Source organism: Salvelinus alpinus, chromosome 21, assembly GCF_045679555.1.
Source record: "Salvelinus alpinus chromosome 21, SLU_Salpinus.1, whole genome shotgun sequence".
NCBI lineage: Eukaryota > Metazoa > Chordata > Actinopteri > Salmoniformes > Salmonidae > Salvelinus > Salvelinus alpinus.
In genome coordinates this window covers 12928141-12948097 of record NC_092106.1, presented here as the reverse complement: position 1 = coordinate 12948097, position 19957 = coordinate 12928141, and the positions used below count along the sequence as shown (strand labels likewise).

Below are 19957 nucleotides of genomic sequence, written 5' to 3'. Positions count from 1 at the left end.
GGTAGTATATGGGGCTTTGGTGACAAAACGGATGGCACTGTGATAGACTGCATCCAATTTGCTGAGTAGTGTGTTGGAGGCTATTTTGTAAATGACATCGTCGAAGTCAAGGATCAGTAGGATAGACAGTTTTACGAGGGTATGTTTGGCAGCATGAGTGAAGGAGGCTTTGTTGCGAAATAGGAAGCCGATTCTAGATTTAATTTTGGATTGGAGATGCATAATGTGAGTCTGGAAGGAGAGTTTACAGTCTAGTCAGACACCTAGGTATTTATAGTTGTCCACATATTCTAAGTCAGAACCGTCCAGAGTAGTGATGCTAGTCGGGCGGGCGGGTGCGGGCAGCGATCGGTTAAAGAGCATGCATTTAGTTTTACTAGCATTTAAGAGCAGTTGGAGGCCACGGAAGGAGTGTTGTATGGCGTTGAAGCTCATTTGTAAGTTTGTGTCCAAAGAAGGGCCAGAAGTGTACAGAATGGTGTCGTCTGCATAGAGGTGGATCAAAGAATCACCCGCAGCAAGAGCGACATCATTGATGTATACAGAGAAGAGAGTCGGCCCGAGAATTGAACCCTGTGGCACCCCCATAGAGACTGCCAGAGGTCCGGACAACAGGCCCTCCGATTTGACATACTGAACTCTATCTGAGAAGTAGTTAGTGAACCAGGCGAGGCAGTCATTAGAGAAACCAAGGCTGTTGAGTCTGCCGTTAAGAATACGGTGATTGACAGAGTCGAAAGCCTTGGCCAGGTCGATGAAGACGGCTGCACAGTACTGTCTTTTATCGATGGCGGTTATGATATCGTTTAGGACCTTGAGCATGACTGAGGTTCAACCATGACCAGCTCGGAAACCAGATTGCATAGCGGAGAATGTACAGTGGGATTCGAAATGGTCGGTGATCTGTTTGATCACTTGGCTTTCGAAGACTTTAGAAAGGCAGGGCAGGATGGATATAGGTCTGTAACAGTTTGGGTCTGGAGTGTCTCCCCCTTTGAAGAGGTGGATGACCGTGGCCGATTTCCAATCTTTAGGAATCTCAGACGATACGAACGAGAGGTTGAACAGACTAGTAATAGGGGTTGCAACAATGGCGGTGGATAATTTTAGGAAGAGAGGGTCCAGATTGTCTAGCCCAGCTGATTTGTAGGGATCCAGATTTTGCAGCTCTTTCAGAACATCAGCTGTCTGGATTTGGGTGAAGGAGAAGCGGGGGGGGGGGGGCTTGGGCCAGTTGCTGCGGGGGGTGCAGAGCTGTTGGCCGGGGTTGGGGTAGCCAGGTGGAAAGCATGGCCAGCCATAGAGAAATGCTTATTGAAATTCTCGATTATCGTGGATTTATCAGTGGTGACAGTGTTTCCTAGTCTCAGTGCAGTGGGCAGCTGGGAGGAGGTGTTAGGAAGCTGCTATCACTGACTGTTATCATCATCGACCATCAATAACAAGTCTCCAGACATAATCTCCTGAGAAATGGAGGGTGGAATGGAGAGGGAGGGGAGAGAACAGTGCAACAAACAGGCGGAGGTGACTGCTCATATGGTTTGATAAACAAAAACAAAGTTATACAATGAATACATGAGAGTGGTCAACAGAGGAACAGAATAGACAAATAGAGACACAGTGGAGTGATCATGGGGTCACAGTCAACAAATCCTTTGACTGTGACCCCATTCCTGTGACTAGGGTGGGCATTCTAGTTTCTTTATTTCTATGTTTTCTAGTTCTTTGTGTTTGGCCGGGTGTGGTTCTCATTCAGAGGCAGCTGTCTATCGTTGTCTCTGATTGAGAACCATACTTAGGTATCCCTTTTTTCCACCTGTCTGTGTGGGAAGTTGACTTTGTTTAGGGCACATAGCCTTTAGCTTCACGGTTTGTTTTTGTAGTGTTTATTGTTTTGTTCGGCGTCATTTTTATTAATAAAGGAAAATGTACGCTCACCACGCTGCACCTTGGTCCTCATCTTTCAACGGCCCTGACAATTCCTGTGGGTCACGTATCCTTCCTCCTCACTTATGTCGCCATTAGAACACCATTATCTCAGTCATTATCTATCTGCTGATAATGAATTATTGTTAGAACTCTAACAGAGGTCAACTGCATGGCCACACACAAACCGCACTTCAACAAAAGTATGGAAATGGAATTTAAGTTGCTTGCTTTGTACAATCCCCCGTTTTACGTTAAGCTCTCTACTGTACATTTTCTGGACTCTTGTTTCTCTCCCCTTTGCCCTTCTTCCCGATGCCCTTCTTTCTTCTTAATGCCCCCCCCCCCCCTCTCTCTCTCTCTCTCGCTCTCTCTCTCTACCCTCTGAACCCCCCCTCCTCCCTCCACTTCTCCATCACTTTCAGTAATTCCACCACTCTCCCAGCATCCTAATCCAGCGCTGACCTCAATCCAGTGATGTAATGGGTCATGTGACGCTGGCGTGGGGAACAGGGGAGGTAAAGTGGGGAAACATGTCTTAATCTCTGCTGTCGGGACGCGGTGACCAATCACAGATGGCAAGGCGGGGATGGGGGGGTTTCGGGGGGGGGGGTGTATTTCCCTTAAGTTTCAAAATATCAGAGGACCTTTTGAGACTTCCAGTCAACATGTTTATTCATGATGACTCCAATGATTCCATGAGACTCATTGTGTCTGTGTCTGTTGATTTTCGATAATAAAGACAACTGTCAGGGTTAGACAAACAAGTACAGACACAGTATTCAGAACCAGTGTTCTCCATTTATACAGCTCTAGAACAACAAAAATAATACTATACGTTACAGACTCTTCATTAAGCATAACCCTTCCAATACCAGTTTGCCCGTCCTTTTTTGGGTTAATTTCAACTATAGGAAAATGTTGGCAGAATACACAAAGACAGTTGCCAACTATACTAAGCTTGTCCTGTATAGGGCTTTTGATACGTTTTTACCACACACCCGATCACAAATGGAGAAATGCTCAATAATGACTTACTGGTCAATTGGCACTTTGAATGGCATGAGATGACTGACAAGTCAAGCCATTATAAAAGAGAAAAACAGTTGCCGAGACAATATAATTGGACAGAGCAAATTCAGGCTACAGTGGTGTTTTCTCTCCAAAACTCTTGAACGTGCCGTCCTTGGCCAGCTCTCCTGCTATCTCTCTCAGAATGACCTTCTTGATCCAAATCAGTCAGGTTTCAAGACTAGTCATTCAACTGAGACTGCTCTTCTCTGTGTCACGGAGGCGCTCCGCACTGCTAAAGCTAACTCTCTCTCCTCTGCTCTCATCCTTCTAGACCTATCGGCTGCCTTTGATACTGTGAACCATCAGATCCTCCTCTCCACCCTCTCCGAGCTGGGCATCTCCGGCGCGGCCCACGCTTGGATTGCGTCCTACCTGACAGGTCGCTCCTACCAGGTGGCGTGGCGAGAATCTGTCTCCGCACCACGTGCTCTCACCACTGGTGTCCCCCAGGGCTCTGTTCTAGGCCCTCTCCTATTCTCGCTATACACCAAGTCACTTGGCTCTGTCATATCCTCACATGGTCTCTCCTATCATTGCTATGCAGACGACACACAATTAATCTTCTCCTTTCCCCCCTCTGATAACCAGGTGGTGAATCGCATCTCTGCATGTCTGGCAGACATATCAGTGTGGATGACGGATCACCACCTCAAGCTGAACCTCGGCAAGACGGAGCTGCTCTTCCTCCCGGGGAAGGACTGCCCGTTCCATGATCTCGCCATCACGGTTGACAACTCCATTGTGTCCTCCTCCCAGAGTGCTAAGAACCTTGGCGTGATCCTGGACAACACCCTGTCGTTCTCAACTAACATCAAGGCGGTGACCCGTTCCTGTAGGTTCATGCTCTACAACATTCGCAGAGTACGACCCTGCCTCACGCAGGAAGCGGCGCAGGTCCTAATCCAGGCACTTGTCATCTCCCGTCTGGATTACTGCAACTCGCTGTTGGCTGGGCTCCCTGCCTGTGCCATTAAACCCCTACAACTCATCCAGAACGCCGCAGCCCGTCTGGTGTTCAACTTTCCCAAGTTCTCTCACGTCACCCCGCTCCTCCGCTCTCTCCACTGGCTTCCAGTTGAAGCTCGCATCCGCTACAAGACCATGGTGCTTGCCTACGGAGCTGTGAGGGGAACGGCACCTCCGTACCTTCAGGCTCTGATCAGGCCCTACACCCAAACAAGGGCACTGCGTTCATCCACCTCTGGCCTGCTCGCCTCCCTACCTCTGAGGAAGTACAGTTCCCGCTCAGCCCAGTCAAAACTGTTCGCTGCTCTGGCACCCCAATGGTGGAACAAACTCCCTCACGACGCCAGGTCAGCGGAGTCAATCACCACCTTCCGGAGACACCTGAAACCCCACCTCTTTAAGGAATACCTAGGATAGGATAAAGTAATCCTTCTAACCCCCCCCCCCCCTTAAAAGAGTTAGATGCACTATTGTAAAGTGGTTGTTCCACTGGATATCATAAGGTGAATGCACCAATTTGTAAGTCGCTCTGGATAAGAGCGTCTGCTAAATGACTTAAATGTAAATGTAAATGTAAATGTAAATGTGTTTGCACCTCAAACACATTCTCATGTTATAAAACTAGTCACAAACAATGGGCTGTCATTAATATTAGACCGATGAGGGCCATGTTGTATTTAGGTGCTATAACAACAGCAGTCAGTTGGGGGAGGCCTAGAGCAGAGAAGTCAATGACACAGTAAGGTGGCGCCAGCTGAAAACTCTGGCACGTGTCCAACCCACTCCCTCCCCTCTGGCCTGGCCTTCTACTGGAACAGTGAGACCTGAGGAACACATGGTCCGGGAGCCAGTGTGAGGGCCAGTGTGAGAGTCCTGAACAATAACTCTGTTACTGTAGTCATATTCCAGCACGGCTGATGACCATATTCAATCAAACCCGCAATAACAATGTTGACAGTGTATTTGTGCGCACACACACACACGCACTAACACACACACGCGCACATACACACACAGCAGTTCGACACATACAACAACACAGAGTTACACATGCAATAAACAAACATACAATCAATAATACATTAGAAAAATCTATATACAGCATGTGCAAATGAGGTAGGATAAGAGAGGTAAGACAATAAATAGGCCATGGTGGCAAAGTAATTAAAATATAGCAATTAAACACTGGAATGGTAGGATGTGCAGAAGATGAATGTGCAAGTTGAGATACTGGGGTGCAAAGAAGCAAGATAAATAAATAAATACAATATGGGGATGAGGTAGATTGGATGGGCCATTTACAGATGAGCTATGTACAGGTGCAGTGATCTGTGAGTTGCTCTGACACCTGGTGCTTAAAGCTAGTGAGGGAGGTAAGACTCTCCAGCTTCAGGGATTTTTGCAGTTCGTTCCAGTCATTGGCAGCAGAGAACTGGAAGGAGAGGCGGCCAAAGGAAGAATTGGCTTTGGGGGTAACCAGTGAGATATACCTGCTGGAGCGCGTGCTACGGGTGGGTGCTGCTATGGTGACCAGTGAGCTGAGATAATGCGGGGCTTTACCTAGCAGAGACTTGTAGATGACCTGGAGCCAGTGGGTTTGGCGACGAGTATGAAGCGAGGGCCAGCCAACGAGATCATATAGGTCGCAGTGGTGGGTAGTACAGTGGGGAGAACAAGTATTTGATACACTGCCGATTTTGCAGGTTTTCCTACTTACAAAGCATATAGAGGTCTGTAATTTTTATCATAGGTACACTTCAACTGTGAGAGACGGAATCTAAAACAAAAATCCAGAAAATCACATTGTATGATTTTTAAGTAATGAATTTGCATTTTATTGCATGACATAAGTATTTGATACATCAGAAAAGCAGAACTTAATATTTGGTACAGAAACCTTTGTTTGCAATTACAGAGATCATACGTTTCCTGTAGTTCTTGACCAGGTTTGCACACACTGCAGCAGGGATTTTGGCCCACTCCTCTATACAGACCTTCTCCAGATCCTTCAGGTTTTGGGGCTGTCGCTGGGCAATACGGACTTTCAGCTCCCTCCAAAGATTTTCTATTGGGTTCAGGTCTGGAGACTGTTCTAGGCCACTCCAGGACCTTGAGATGCTTCTTACGGAGCCACTCCTTAGTTGCCCTGGCTGTGTGTTTCGGGTCGTTGTCATGCTGGAAGACCCAGCCACGACCCATCTTCAATGCTCTTACTGAGGGAAGGAGGTTGTTGGCCAAGATCTCGCGATACATGGCCCCATCCATCCTCCCCTCAATACGGTGCAGTCGTCCTGTCCCCTTTGCAGAAAAGCATCCCCAAAGAATGATGTTTCCACCTCCATGCTTCACGGTTGGGATGGTGTTCTTGGGGTTGTACTCATCCTTCTTCTTCCTCCAAACACGGCGAGTGGAGTTTAGACCAAAAAGCTCTATTTTTGTCTCATCAGACCACATGACCTTCTCCCATTCCTCCTCTGGATCATCCAGATAGTCATTGGCAAACTTCAGACGGGCCTGGACATGCGCTGGCTTGAGCAGGGGGACCTTGCGTGCGCTGCAGGATTTTAATCCATGACGGCGTAGTGTGTTACTAATGAATTTCTTTGAGACTGTGGTCCCAGCTCTCTTCAGGTCATTGACCAGGTCCTGCCGTGTAGTTCTGGGCTCATCCCTCACCTTCCTCATGATCATTGATGCCCCACGAGGTGAGATCTTGCATGGAGCCCCAGACCGAGGGTGATTGACCGTCATCTTGAACTTCTTCCATTTTCTAATAATTGCGCCAACAGTTGTTGCCTTCTCACCAAGCTGCTTGCCTATTGTCCTGTAGCACATCCCAGCCTTGTGCAGGTCTACAATTGTATCCCTGATGTCCTTACACAGCTCTCTGGTCTTGGCCATTGTGGAGAGGTTGGAGTCTGTTGGATTGAGTGTGTGGACAGGTGTCTTTTATACAGGTAACGAGTTCAAACTGGTGCAGTTAATACAGGTAATGAGTGGAGAACAGGAGGGCTTCTTAAAGAAAAACTAACAGGTCTGTGAGAGCCGGAATTCTTACTGGTTGGTAGGTGATCAAATACTTATGTCATGCAATAAAATGCAAATTAATTACTTAAAAATCATACAATGTGATTTTCTGGATTTTTGTTTTACATTCCGTCTCTCACAGTTTAAGTGTACCTATGATAAAAATTACAGACCTCTACATGCTTTGTAAGTAGGAAAACCTGCAAAATCGGCAGTGTATCAAATACTTGTTCTCCCCACTGTATATGGGGCTTTGGTGACAAAACGGTTGGCACTGTGATAGACTGCATCCAATTTGTTGAGTAGAGTGTTGGAGGCTATTTTGTAAATGACATCGCCGTAGTCGAGGATCGGTAGGATGGTCAGTTTTACGAGGGTATGTTTGGCAGCATGAGTGAAGGATGCTTTGTTGCGAAATAGGAAGCCGATTCTAGATTTAATTTTGGATTGGAGATGTTTAATGTGAGTCTGGAAGGAGAGTTTACAGTCTAACCAGACACCTAGGTATTTGTAGTTGTCCACATATTCTAAGTCAGAACCGTCCAGAGTAGTAATGCTGGACGGGCGGGCAGGTGCAGGCATCGATCGGTTGAAGAGCATGCATTTAGTTTTACTTGCATTTAAGAGCAGTTGGAGGCCACGGAAGGAGAGTTGTATGGCATTGAAGCTCATCTGGAGGTTAGTTAACACAGTGTCCAACGAAGGGCCAGAGGTATACAGAATGGTGTCGTCTGCATAGAGGTGGATCAAAGAATCACAAGCAGCGAGAGCGACTGTCACGACTTCCACCGAAGTTGTTCCCTCTCCTTGTTCGGGCGGCGTTCGGCGGTCGACATCACCGGCTTGCTAGCCGCCACCGATCCATGTTTCATTTTTCCTTTGGTTTTGTCTGTATACACACCTGGTTCCTATCTCATAATTATGTTCCTTAGTTAACCCTCTCGTTTCCCTTTCTGTTTTGTGCGTGATTGTCTTTCGTGTATTCCCGGTATGTTGTAATTTTGAGTCCTGTTTTGTCCTTGTTTACAACAGGATTTTGTTACAATTTTGGATTGAGAAGATCAGTTATGGTTACTCTTATCTGTGTCCTGCGCCTGACACCTTAGCTATCTTTTAGATAGACTCTGACAGCGACATCATTGATGTATACAGAGAAGAGAGTCGGCCCGAGAATTGAACCCTGTGGCATCCCCATAGAGACTGCCAGAGGTCCGGACAACAGGCCCTCCGATTTGACATACTGAACTCTATCGGAGAAGTAGTTGGTGAACCAAGCGAGGCAATCATTTGAGAAACCATGGCTGTTGAGTCTGCCAATAAGAATGTTGTGATTGACAGAGTCGAAAGCCTTAGCCAGGTCGATGAATACGGCTACACAGTAATGTCTCTTATCGATGGCGGTTATGATATTGTTTAGGACCTTGAGCGTGGCTGAGGTGCACCCATGACCAGCTCTGAAACCAGATTGCATAGCGGAGAAGGTACGGTGAGATTCAAAATGGTCGGTAATCTGTTTGTTAACTTGGCTTTCCATAGATTGGAAAGCTTCCCCGGTCATCCCCCTCTTCAAAGGGGGAGACACTCTAGACCCAAACTGCTACAGACCTATATCTATTCTACCCTAGAAAGGCAGGGTAGAATAGATATAGGTCTGTAGCAGTTTGGGTCTAGAGTGTCTCCCCCTTTGAAGAGGGGGATGACCGGGGAAGCTTTCCAATCTATGGGAATCTCAGACGATACGAATGAGAGGTTGAACATGCTAGTAATAGGGGTTGCAATAATTTCGGCAGATAATTTTAGAAAGAGAGGGTCCAGATTGTCCATCCCGGCTGATTTGTAGGGGTCCAGATTTTGAAGCTCTTTCAGAACATCAGCTATCTGGATTTGGGTGAAGGAGAAATGGGGGAGGCTTGGGCGAGTTGCTGTGGGGAGCGCAGGGCTGTTGACCGGGGTAGGGGTAGCCAGGTGGAAAGCATGGCCAGCCGTATAAAAATGCTTATTGAAATTCTCAATGATTGTGGATTTATCGGTAGTGACAGTGTTTCCTAGCCCCAGTGAAGTTGGCAGCTGGGAGGAGGTGCTCTTATTCTCCATGGACTTTACAGTGTCCCAGAACTGTTTTGAGTTTGTACTACAGGATGCAAATTTCTGTTTGAAAAAGCTAGCCTTAGCTTTCCTTACTGCCTGTGTATATTGGTTCCTAACTTCCCTAAAAAGTTGCTAATCACGGGGGTAGTAGTAATAATAGTTGTAGTAGGAGTTGTAGTAGTAGTAGTAATAGTAGTATTAGTAGTAGTTGTAATAGTAGTAGTAGTAGATGTAGTAGTTGTAGTTGTAGTAGTAGGAATAGTAGGAGTAGATGTAGTAGTAGTAGTTATAGTAGTTGAAATAGTAGTACTAGTAGTAGTAGTGGTAGTAGTAGTAGTAATAGTAGTAGCAGCAGTAGTAGTTGTAGTTGTAATAGAAGTAGTAGTAGTAGTAGTTCTAGTAGTAGGAATAGTAGTAGTAGTTGTAGTAGTAGTAGTAGTTGTAATAGTAGTAGTAGTAGTTGTAATAGTAGTAATAGTAGTAGTAGTAGTAATAGTAGTAGTAGTAGTAGTAGTAGTAGTAGTAGTTGTAATAGTAGTAATAGTAGTAGTAGTAGTAGTAGTAGTGGTAGTAGTAGTAGTAATAGTAGTAGCAGCAGTAGTAGTTGTAATAGAAGTAGTAGTAGTAGTAGTTCTAGTAGTAGGAATAGTAGTAGTAGTTGTAGTAGTAGTAGTAGTTGTAATAGTAGTAGTAGTAGTAGTTGTAGTAGTTGTTGTAATAGTAGTAGTAGTAGTTGCAATAGTAGTAATTGTAGTAGTAGTAGTAGTAGTAGGGTGTGTGGCATTTTAGTGTATATATATACTCTCTGAACTATACTATCATTGACTCTAGGTAAGACTAACGCCAGTCATAAAGTATGATGGGTTAATAATATATGCAGTATAATGTAGACTCCAGAATCAGGATGCGTCCCAAATGGCACCCTATTCCCTGTATAGTGAACTACTTTTGACCAGAGCCCTATGGACCCTGTTCAAAAGTAGTACACTATATAGGGAATAGGGTGCCGTTTGGACACGACCATGGTTGCTGTGGGGTCAGGTTGTGCTGTTGCTCGTGGCTGAACAAGGTTAATCTCCTGCCCCCCCCCCCCCCCCCCTACCCCCCTCTACCCCCCTCATCTCTTTGTGCACTACGCCGTACTAATCTCTCCATGCCTCCCTGTGCTGCTCTAATCTGCCCCCCTCCCCGCCCCCACAGTCTCTGGCACTGCTCTGATAATCTCACTGTATCTCCTCCCCTCCTCTCTCTCCCTGGTCCCTCACTCCCCCAACCCGTTCTGCTGCTGGTGGAGGCAGTGCTCTGCTAATCTGGGGTCTGTCCGTCAGCACTTTGAGAGGCAGACAGACGGATGGGGCTGTAATCCCCAGAGTGGCACAGATGGAGCGGCACTATGCAGACCTTGGGGAAGGTGAACACAAACACACACATGCCGCGTCCTGTTTCGGATCCACTAGGTTGACAGAGACCAACACACTACTGCCAGACACACACACACACACACACAGTGTGCACACACCTGCTGTGCATACTGGTGAACTCTGTTTGTCCCAGTGCCATACAGATGTACAGGAGACATGCTGTTACCAACCTCTCTGGAATATCAAGAAAACATGCTATGGTTACTTACAGGAACTATGATCAGGCCTACATCCTGTAACAAACCTCCACAGGTAGTGGGTGGCAGTTAGCCTAGCGGTTAAGAGCGTTTGGCCAGTAGATGAGAGGTCACTGGTTCGAATCCATGAGTCGACTAGGTGAAAAACCTGCCGATGTGCCCTAGAGCAAAGCACTTAACACTAATTACTCTGGATAAGATAAATGACTAAAATGTTTTTTTTTTTAAAGATACAGTCCCTAATCCTCCAGCTTGATTTTATAACTAAGTTATTATGATGTTTGCTTTTCTTCTGTAAGAATATAATCGAGCGAATATTACAAGTTTACTGTAATCTGCCACGCACAAAGTTTCACACAAGTGTTTTAATGAATGGTATACTTCATGTACTCTACTTTAGACATAGGCTGTAGTGTGTTGGTGTACTGTTACTGTAGTAAGCTGAGTAAAGGCCTTAGATGTACTGTAGTGTAAATGATCTGGGTTTTGATGTGAGGGTGCTCAGGTGAGTTAGCCATGATGATCTGTGTAGATGTAATCTACTGTACTACAGCTGGCTGCAGTTACTACCTGTCTGCCTGGACATGACCAGATAAATACAGTGCAACACATGGCCTAGCGGTTAAGAGTGTTGTAACAGAAGGGTTGCTGGTTTGAATCCCTGAACAGGAAAGGTGGGGAAATGTGCTGTTCTGCCTTTGAGCAAGGCACTGCTCCCCAGGTTGTCGATTAAGACAGCCCCTGCACCTCTCTGATTCAGAGGAGTTGGGTTAAATGCGGAAGACACATTTTGTTTGAATGCATTCTTTTCCCCAATGAATCCAAAACCTATTTTCACAGAACAGCCCCATAACCTGTTGCATTTTCCATTTGGATTACAGTAGCCTAATATAAACAGTGGCACCCTGCAGCCTTAAATGCCCACAAAACGCAATAAAGACCATCCCATGTCCTTTTTAGCACAACAATCCAATACAGTCCAGCCAGTTTGCATGGTACAATTGTTTCAGACTGTACAGGCCCTTACTTTCATTTAAATTCAGTTAATTCAGGAAGTAAACTGAAATTCCAATTCCAATTTTGATGTGCTCTATAAAAATTAAGTTTACTTACTGAATTGCCTGAATTTAAATGGAATTGACCCTGGATACTAGGTTGACTGACTCATTGCACTATTCCCCTTTAGTTTTGACAGTGAGTGTTTTCATAAATTAAATCTGTAGTGTCAGAGTGCACTCAGAGTGTGCTCTTGGCGTTCGTAAATTCAGAGCTGTTGTCAGACTGTCCTAAATTCAGAGCGTTTTGCCCTCAGCGCGTTTAGAGCGCACACTGGACGCTCCGGCCGATGAGTAGGGTTGATCCGAGTGTTCTGACCTAACAAAAGCAGTCAAGCACCCAAGCTAACTGGCTAACATTGGCTAGCTACTTCAAGACACAAATGAGAGAACAGCTCACTCTGACCATTTTACTCGCCCTAGCAGAGCTGTTTAGGCTGTATTCATGTTATACAGAGCGTTGGTGACTGTAACTGTGCTGCTGGCAACAATCTAATTACGCTTTTTTTGCCAACGTTTACTGATACCCGGCCATATTCAACGGGTGTTGACCATATTCAGCTGGTGTTGAGCTTTCGTAAATTCGGTTATTATCTGTCATTCTGCGCTCTGGCACACTCAGACGAGTGCTCTGAAACCGGAGTAGATAGCCAGAGTGAATTTACGAACGCGCCCAGTGTTGTGTCACGTGTTGTGACAGTGTTGTGGCGGTGAGGCCCATTCAAAACAACAGGATTAGAATTGTGTCTTTGATTCTATGTTTGTTTGTGTCTGCATGTTTCACTGTAATGAATATGGCTGAGGCTGGCTTTATCCCAGGGGTTTACTCATCTACAATGGAGGATGGCATTTGCACTGTCAGAGTGGGGGAGATTGGTGATGATGTTTGGGTCGTAGTGCTATATTGTACGGAATAATCATTTTTATCAGACAGGGTGTCGAAATGCTACCCAAATCTATCTATATGGTGCACGACATTTGATCAGGCTGGCTTTATCCCAGGGGTTTACTCATCTACAATGGAGGATGGCATTTGCACTGTCAGAGTGGGGGAGATTGGTGATGATGTTTGGGTCGTAGTGCTATATTGTACGGAATAATCATTTTTATCAGACAGGGTGTCGAAATGCTACCCAAATCTATCTATATGGTGCACGACATTTGATCAGGTCCTATAGGGCTCTGGTCAAAAGCAGTGCACTACATAGGGAATCATATTCTACCATTAATAAACCTAAATTATAAAGCACACATAAATGTACCATGGCATTATCAACAGGCACAAAAAACATCAACATGGCTATATGAAGTACCAACGAAGGCCACAAGGGGAAGGATATCACAAGTTAAGCAACATCGCTATCCACTGGTTATCTAGTGTAGGTGAACTGAATTCCTCTTTCACTGATACCTGCTGAAACTCTGATCATTATCTCAATAGCACCATCTACTGGCCCAGTACTGAAGTGTAGCCTCCTACAGTGGGATTCAGAGGGAAAGCGTGTGGAACAGAGAAGTGAGACATTTTACACCTACTCTTATGGGTAAAAATATAAGCTATGCATGAAGCCTCTTTCGTCATAAGAGTCCCACCTAGTCGACAGATATTTAGGACACCTCATGATACCAGTTAAAAGTTACCAGCAGGTTTCTTGATAATAGAAAAATGCAGTGAGTCAGTGCTTCCGGCGCCACATGCAATTGCTTTGGAGTAGTTAGAATGTTTTGATATTTCCATTTAATCAATCTATAAATAACTGTATCTCTTGCACTTTTGACAATGACTTCACATGAGGACTATTTCACATGATATCCCTAAATACTTATAACCACTAGGTTAATCAATAATCACATTTTTATTTTGATTATTTAATGAACCTACATCATGTTAAATCAAGTTATCCTTTTGAAGAGCAATATCACATTGTTTAAAAATATGCCTAAATTGGGCATGACTATAAATTGGGCAACTGAAGCCATCTAGGGCCTACGTTAACTTTGATTGTGTTCGATGAAAATGGAAGACCTTTCAAACGTTTTATGCAACATTATCGGCAAGTGACTTGATGCCTACTGTGCCAAAGTGATTAGGAGTTGTTACACAGGAGTGACGAGTGTCTTGATATAATGGTAATATTATGAAAATTCCACTTTTTACAACCATCAGATTTTTTTATAAAAAAAAAAAATGATGGATGCTATTAGGCAAGAATTAAGAGTAGGCAAAGTGATCGCATCAGGCGAAAATGATATCGTTTTACCATTGCAACATTTGATGGTTGTCTGAAACATGCTATAGAGTTCACAGCTGGCGATGCCTCATCACCAACGGTTATTCCCCATCATATGCAACAATGTCAATGAGCGTCATCACTATCTTTCCTTTGTGGTACCTCAAACTGTTGTGATTACCAGCTGAGATAAACTTTTATGAACGGATTTTACTCCTGGCTCAGAGATTATTTTCCTGGCTCAGAGATTATCTTCCTGGCTCAGAGATTATCTTCCTGGCTCAGAGATTGTCTTCCTGGCTCAGAGATTGTCTTCCTGGCTCAGAGAATGTCTTCCTGGCTCAGAGATTGTCTTCCTGGCTCAGAGATTGTCTTCCTGGCTCAGAGAATGTCTTCCTGGCTCAGAGATTGTCTTCCTGGCTCAGAGATTGTCTGAGCAGTGTCTTAATAACATCATCCTAAAACCTACTCTGAGCTAGGATTCCTAGGACCTTTACTGAGACGCTTTGCGGATACGGCCCCAGCAACCCTACTCTAAGACATGTTGTGAATATGGACCCAGGACCCCAGTTACATGTATCGAATCAAATAATTACAAAAGGTTAAGCACTACTGTGTCTTTTGTGATTCTACAGAAAACATATAAGCATATCAGAATAAAAAAGGGATATTAGTGTTCTTTTGTTTTACTTGATGTGTTTTATTCTGTTAGACAGTGTTTCTGTAGCAGGTGATAGATGACATGAGTAACGCTCTGGACACAGGTAGCTAAAACCCATTTGGTGGTCATAAACAATGAGGTTCAATGAGATACAGAAAATAAATAGGATGGATGAAACGATCCACACGATCAAACCATTACAACAACAACCGAAGTCTAGTTACGGCCTGGCTGTATGTCCTAGGAGCTTAGATAAGCAGACTGAAGGTGAAAATCAACCTGTGCAGATGTAAATAGCTGGAAAGTAGAAAAGTATCCTAGTATTGTTTAAGACGGGCCCTTCTGCAACAGCAGTCTGAAGTAGATCTACTGCAGTAGTATTAATGTCCGATTATTGAACCACTAGGTTAGTCTGTTAGTTAGTCAGCCTGATCTACTATATGTGGATGGTTGCACCTCTACTCCCGCTCAGCAATGGCCACCAGGTGGGTGTCGATCTCTGTCTCAGAGAGTGTCCTGTGAGGGGGAAGACGAGAAGATGAGAGTGGATGTTAGAAACAGGCTTGGGGAGAGAGAAAGAGAGAAGGATAGATGAATTGCATATTGATCGCTGTTGTTCCCTCGTCTAAAACCTTGATCATTACCATATGAGCATATGGAAAAACACAGTGATGACGAAATGCAGTTACTGTGATAGTATAGTACCTGAACTTGGGGCTTTCCTTAGTCACCACACCCACTTCAATTTCACTGGGCTTGAAGTCCATGGACAGAATTGAAGAGAGACAGGAGATGGCCAACTATAGGAGAGGGAAAACAACAGAGAGAGAGACTGAATACTGTACAGACTTTTACTTTTCACCAGATGTTTCCATGAGTATCCAGGTGCATCCATCCGCCTACCTCCACAGTCATCTCATATGACAGCTCCGGCCTCTTCTTCAGTTTCTTCTCCAGGTAGCTGTTAGCCTCTGTCTGCTTGGCCCCTACGCTAGTGGCCCTGAAGCCACAGAAGTAGCCTGCCGGGTCACACTTATACAGCATGGGACCCAGCTGGGGGTCTATGGCCACAAAGATCATACCTGGAGATATGGGGAGGAGACGGTTATGTGTCTGTGTCCTCTGTGTGGGAGTTAGGACACACCTACTGCACTTACTGTTTTTTCCAATCACTTTGGTGCCATTTTCACAACTCTAAGCACAAAAATCTAAACAGATCATCAAAATGGCTCATGTTTCAAAACTCTAAGCACATTTTCAGTTAACTGAGTGCAGCAAACAAATTCACATTGTTTTGTCCACTGCACCAAATCACTCTTTCAATTTGGATACATAGTCTGGATAAGAGCGTCTGCTAAATGACTTAAATGTTAAATGTAATAGTCGATCTACTGAACAAAAATATAAACGCAACATGTAAAGTGTTGGTTCCATGTTTCATGAGCTGAAATAAAAGATCCCTGAAATGTTCCATACGCACAAAAAGCTTATTTCTCCAAAATTTTGTGGACACTTTTGTTTACATCCCTGTTAGTGAGCATTTCTCCTTTGCCAAGATAATCCATCCACCTGACAGATGTGGCACATCAAAAAGCTAATTAAACAGTATGCTCATTACATAGGTGCACCGTGTGCTGGGGACAATAAAAGGCCACTCTAAAATGTGCAGTTTTGTCACACTACACGATGCCACAGATGTCTCAAGTTTTGAGGGAGTGTGCAATTGACATGCTGAAATCCATAGATTAGGGCCAAATGCATTTATTTAAATTGACTGATTTCCTTATATGAACTGTAACTCAGTAAAATAGTAGAAATTGTTGCATGTTGCGTTTATATTTTTGTTTAGTATAAGTATATGCGTTTTAAAATGCAATATTCACTTTACTTTTGATATGATTTTCTTGTCATTTGTTAATAATACAATTACCTACTACTTAATAAAACTGCTCAAAACAGATAACTACTGAACTAAAATGATGTAGTGCCTAGTTAATGTATATAGTTTGATAACCGCTGAACACTGTAGAATTCTATATATTTTTTGTATAAATGTATCAATTTGACATAAGGTAAAACCAAATAATATATGGATGTGGCTGTAAATACTACATCATCATTCTCCATCAGCCAGTGTGCCTTAATAGAACAAAGTGGAAAGATTCACTCTATGTGCTACCATTTGGAATTCTAGTGTAATGAATCAATGGAGAGGAAGAGGAAAGAGAGACAGGGTGACAGGACTGCACCACTCACAGCATCCCAGAGGTCTCATCTCAGCGTTCTGTGTGTAGACCTGGGAGATGTCCGCCATTCTCCGACACAACATGTCTGCTGTGATGTCATAGCCAAACTTGTACTTCCATTCGGCGGCCTCCACTCGTGCCCTGTGGACCTGGGATCGACTGTCCGCTGAGGGGGAGAGGAAGAGAGGGTTAAAGGATGTGTGTGTGTGCGTGTGTGCGGGTGTGATGTGAGATGTCGTCTGTGCCATTATACACACCATTGTGTCCTGTCATCACACATCCAATGCGTGGGGTAAGCGGGTACATGTTGGTCAGAGTGGCAGAATCCAGCAGCTTGTCCTGTGTTATAATGACAGGGTCACATATATACATACATATAGTAGATGACACCTCATTGTTGTTAGGAATATTTGGTTGGTTCCACAATATCAGCTTTCCTTGGATAAGCTTTAACAAAACCATGGCGTGTATCCTGTCAGCAGAAACGCTCGAGACACCACTCTGTCATGCTTCACTGTTCATGACTGACTCTTTCTCTCAAGCCAGATATCCATGGAGATGTAGCTAAGGACCGAAGCTGAATATCTTACCGGCACTTTCTTCTGTGTGACCACCACAGCACAGTCTGTCCCCCGCACGCCCAGTGACGTCAACCCACCCTGCGCGATGGCTTTGAAGGCATACTCTGAGGGGCAACACATGAGAACATGAGATTATACTTCCTAAATATAGGCTAACTTTTAAAAGCTGCATGGGGTAAACAGGGGACTTTGAATACTATAGTTCTAAAGGTGCTCTTGGGAAAGTCTCAAACATTGGTAGATTTCTTTATTGACGAACATATTATACCACAGACAAGAAAAGCACATTTAAAACATTCGTTTTCCCCCCCGATATATTCTCTGTGAAATACACAATCACTATATGTTTATAATCACAACATACTACACTTTTGGCCTATGGAGGTGCTCATCATCGGATACAACTACAGTGCAACATATCCACAGCGCGAATATCTTACATTTTAGATGCTACAGAACGATACCTATACAGAGGCTAGACTAGCCTAGGTCATCCGCTGCATGAAGCAAAACCGGAGGAATTAAGCAAAATATCTCACCGACTTGATAGAGGCGGCCCTCAGGTGAAAAAATCGTGATGTGTCGGTCAAATCCAGCATTCGAACCACGGGACATTGCTTTGCTTCAAATGATGGTCACCAGAAGTGAACTTTCGGCGAGATACCTGTTACCTTTTCTGCAGTAGCCCAATAACCTTATAGGACTATATTCACCGTTTTTTTTATTCTGTTGCAGTAAAAAAGAAGATCACTCTACAATAGAGAGCAGACGACGATAAAGACCTTTGTGGAGCTTCCCGGAGTTTTACTTTCTCTTTCTTTTTTCAATGAATCATGAGAAGTTTGGCACATGTGTGTTGTGAACAACATTAGCGTGAGCAACAATAGTGGACTCGGTGGGTTGACTTCAAAATAAAAGTCCCGAATTGAAACTAAAGCAAACGGATAACAATTGTAGAATCATGCCACAATTGGACTAAATTGCTAAACAAGGTTGGAATGTTGCTATACAAATTCAACAAAAGTTAATAATGAGTTAATTTGACCCAAATTTTACATTTGGTTGAAATTGCACTGTGGATATATTAGACTTCAGAATTGCATTGGGGGCATACTTCCATTCCAATGTACAGCCTAACCTACGGATCTTACGTCCATGAAATGGGGCATCAGCCTACTCAGTGACACTCACAGAACAGCTATGCTAGTCAATATGATGCAAAACGCAGAATCATAAGATGCACAATGCATCATACCGGCTGTATTTCTGAAATTTGAAAGTGATATATCTTAAAAACTTGATTGCTGACATGGAAAACAGTTTGGGACTATATCAACAATAGACCAATGAAACAAATATCAAAATATAGTTTTTTGGTGGATTTTCCTTTAAATTCATTCAATAAGAGCTATGCTGCTAATATTTGTGTACACTCTACATAGTTGTGTTCTGTGAGTGTCACTTAGTAGGCTGTCACCCCATTTCATGGACCCAAGATCCTTAGGAAAGGCTGTAGATTGCAATGTAAGTATGCCCCCGATGCAATTCTGAAGTGTAATACATCCACATTGCGGTTTCAACAGATTTCAACAAATTAACTAATTATTATATTTTGTTGAATTTCTATAACAACATTTCAACTTTGTTTAGCATTATCTAGTCCAGTTGTGGCATGATTGTCTTTTATTTTGAAGGCGAACCACCGATTGTACTATTGTTGCTCACGGTAATGTTGTTAACAGCACACTGGTAAGGCTGGTTATAATTTGATCGCAATAAGGAAGTTGTCTGTGGAAGGATATAGGCCTACTTGCAAAATAAATCATAAGAAAACATGTATCTTATTAAAAAAATTATGGTAGGGCCCCCTACAGCAATGGTTCCCAAACTTTTTCACTCAGGTCCCTCTTCCAGCATTGAGGAACACAACCCCCCCCCTTGTGCGCGCTTGTTCGCCAGGTCTATTTCTATAGGAAAAAAGCACTGTTCATGACACAAACTGTTCACACCCCTCTTGTTGATGGAAATAATATTTTGCAAGTTTAAAGCTTATTTCTTGCCATTTTACATGTTTTGTCATGGGGTGAGGAGAACATTTTGAAGTATAAGAAAAATGAAAGAAAAATGTGTATTCATGTGACTCAAAAATTACAGCAAAATATATGGGCTAAAAAACGTTAGCTGACACGGGCTAGCTGATCTGGGAATTACTTACTAATTACTTAATAAATAGCTCTAAGATCTGCGATGACTGACATGACAAGAGGGAAACTGATGGTGCACAACCCAATTTAGAAATTGCACCTTGTGTATTCTACTATTACAACTTTCAAGAGTAAATTGAAGGCTGACTGAGTTCCTTAAAAGTTTCGGAACCACTGCCCTTCAGTATATGAAAACCTATGAAAACCTATGAAAACCTATCTCTCTCTCTCTCTCTCTCTCTCTCTCTCTCTCTCTCTCTCTCTCTCTCTCTCTCTCTCT

At 43.8% G+C, this 19957-nt stretch overlaps 1 protein-coding gene across 1 annotated transcript; it reads right to left on the bottom strand.

The window, feature by feature from the left end:
- Window positions 1-14664: 14664 nt before the first annotated feature.
- Window positions 14665-18317, bottom strand: LOC139547859 (proteasome subunit alpha type-6-like). The gene is made up of 7 exons (XM_071356998.1): window positions 18013-18317; window positions 17483-17577; window positions 17150-17231; window positions 16903-17058; window positions 15550-15728; window positions 15352-15446; window positions 14665-15162 (listed from the first exon to the last, which is right to left on the bottom strand). The coding sequence occupies exons 1-7, from the start codon at window positions 18086-18088 to the stop codon at window positions 15105-15107; spliced, it is 741 nt and encodes a 246-aa protein (XP_071213099.1). The 5' UTR covers window positions 18089-18317; the 3' UTR covers window positions 14665-15104.
- Window positions 18318-19957: the final 1640 nt, after the last annotated feature.

Bases quoted from the DNA above. Each gene is read 5' to 3' on its own strand.
- LOC139547859 (XM_071356998.1), bottom strand. From the start codon at position 18,088: ATGTCCCGTGGTTCGAATGCTGGATTTGACCGACACATCACGATTTTT. The intron at 17,578-18,012 runs GTGAGATATTTT...GTTGCCCCTCAG, and splicing joins GGGCCGCCTCTATCAAGTCG to AGTATGCCTTCAAAGCCATC. The intron at 15,163-15,351 runs GTACTATACTAT...TCCCCCTCACAG, and splicing joins AAGGAAAGCCCCAAGTTCAG to GACACTCTCTGAGACAGAGA.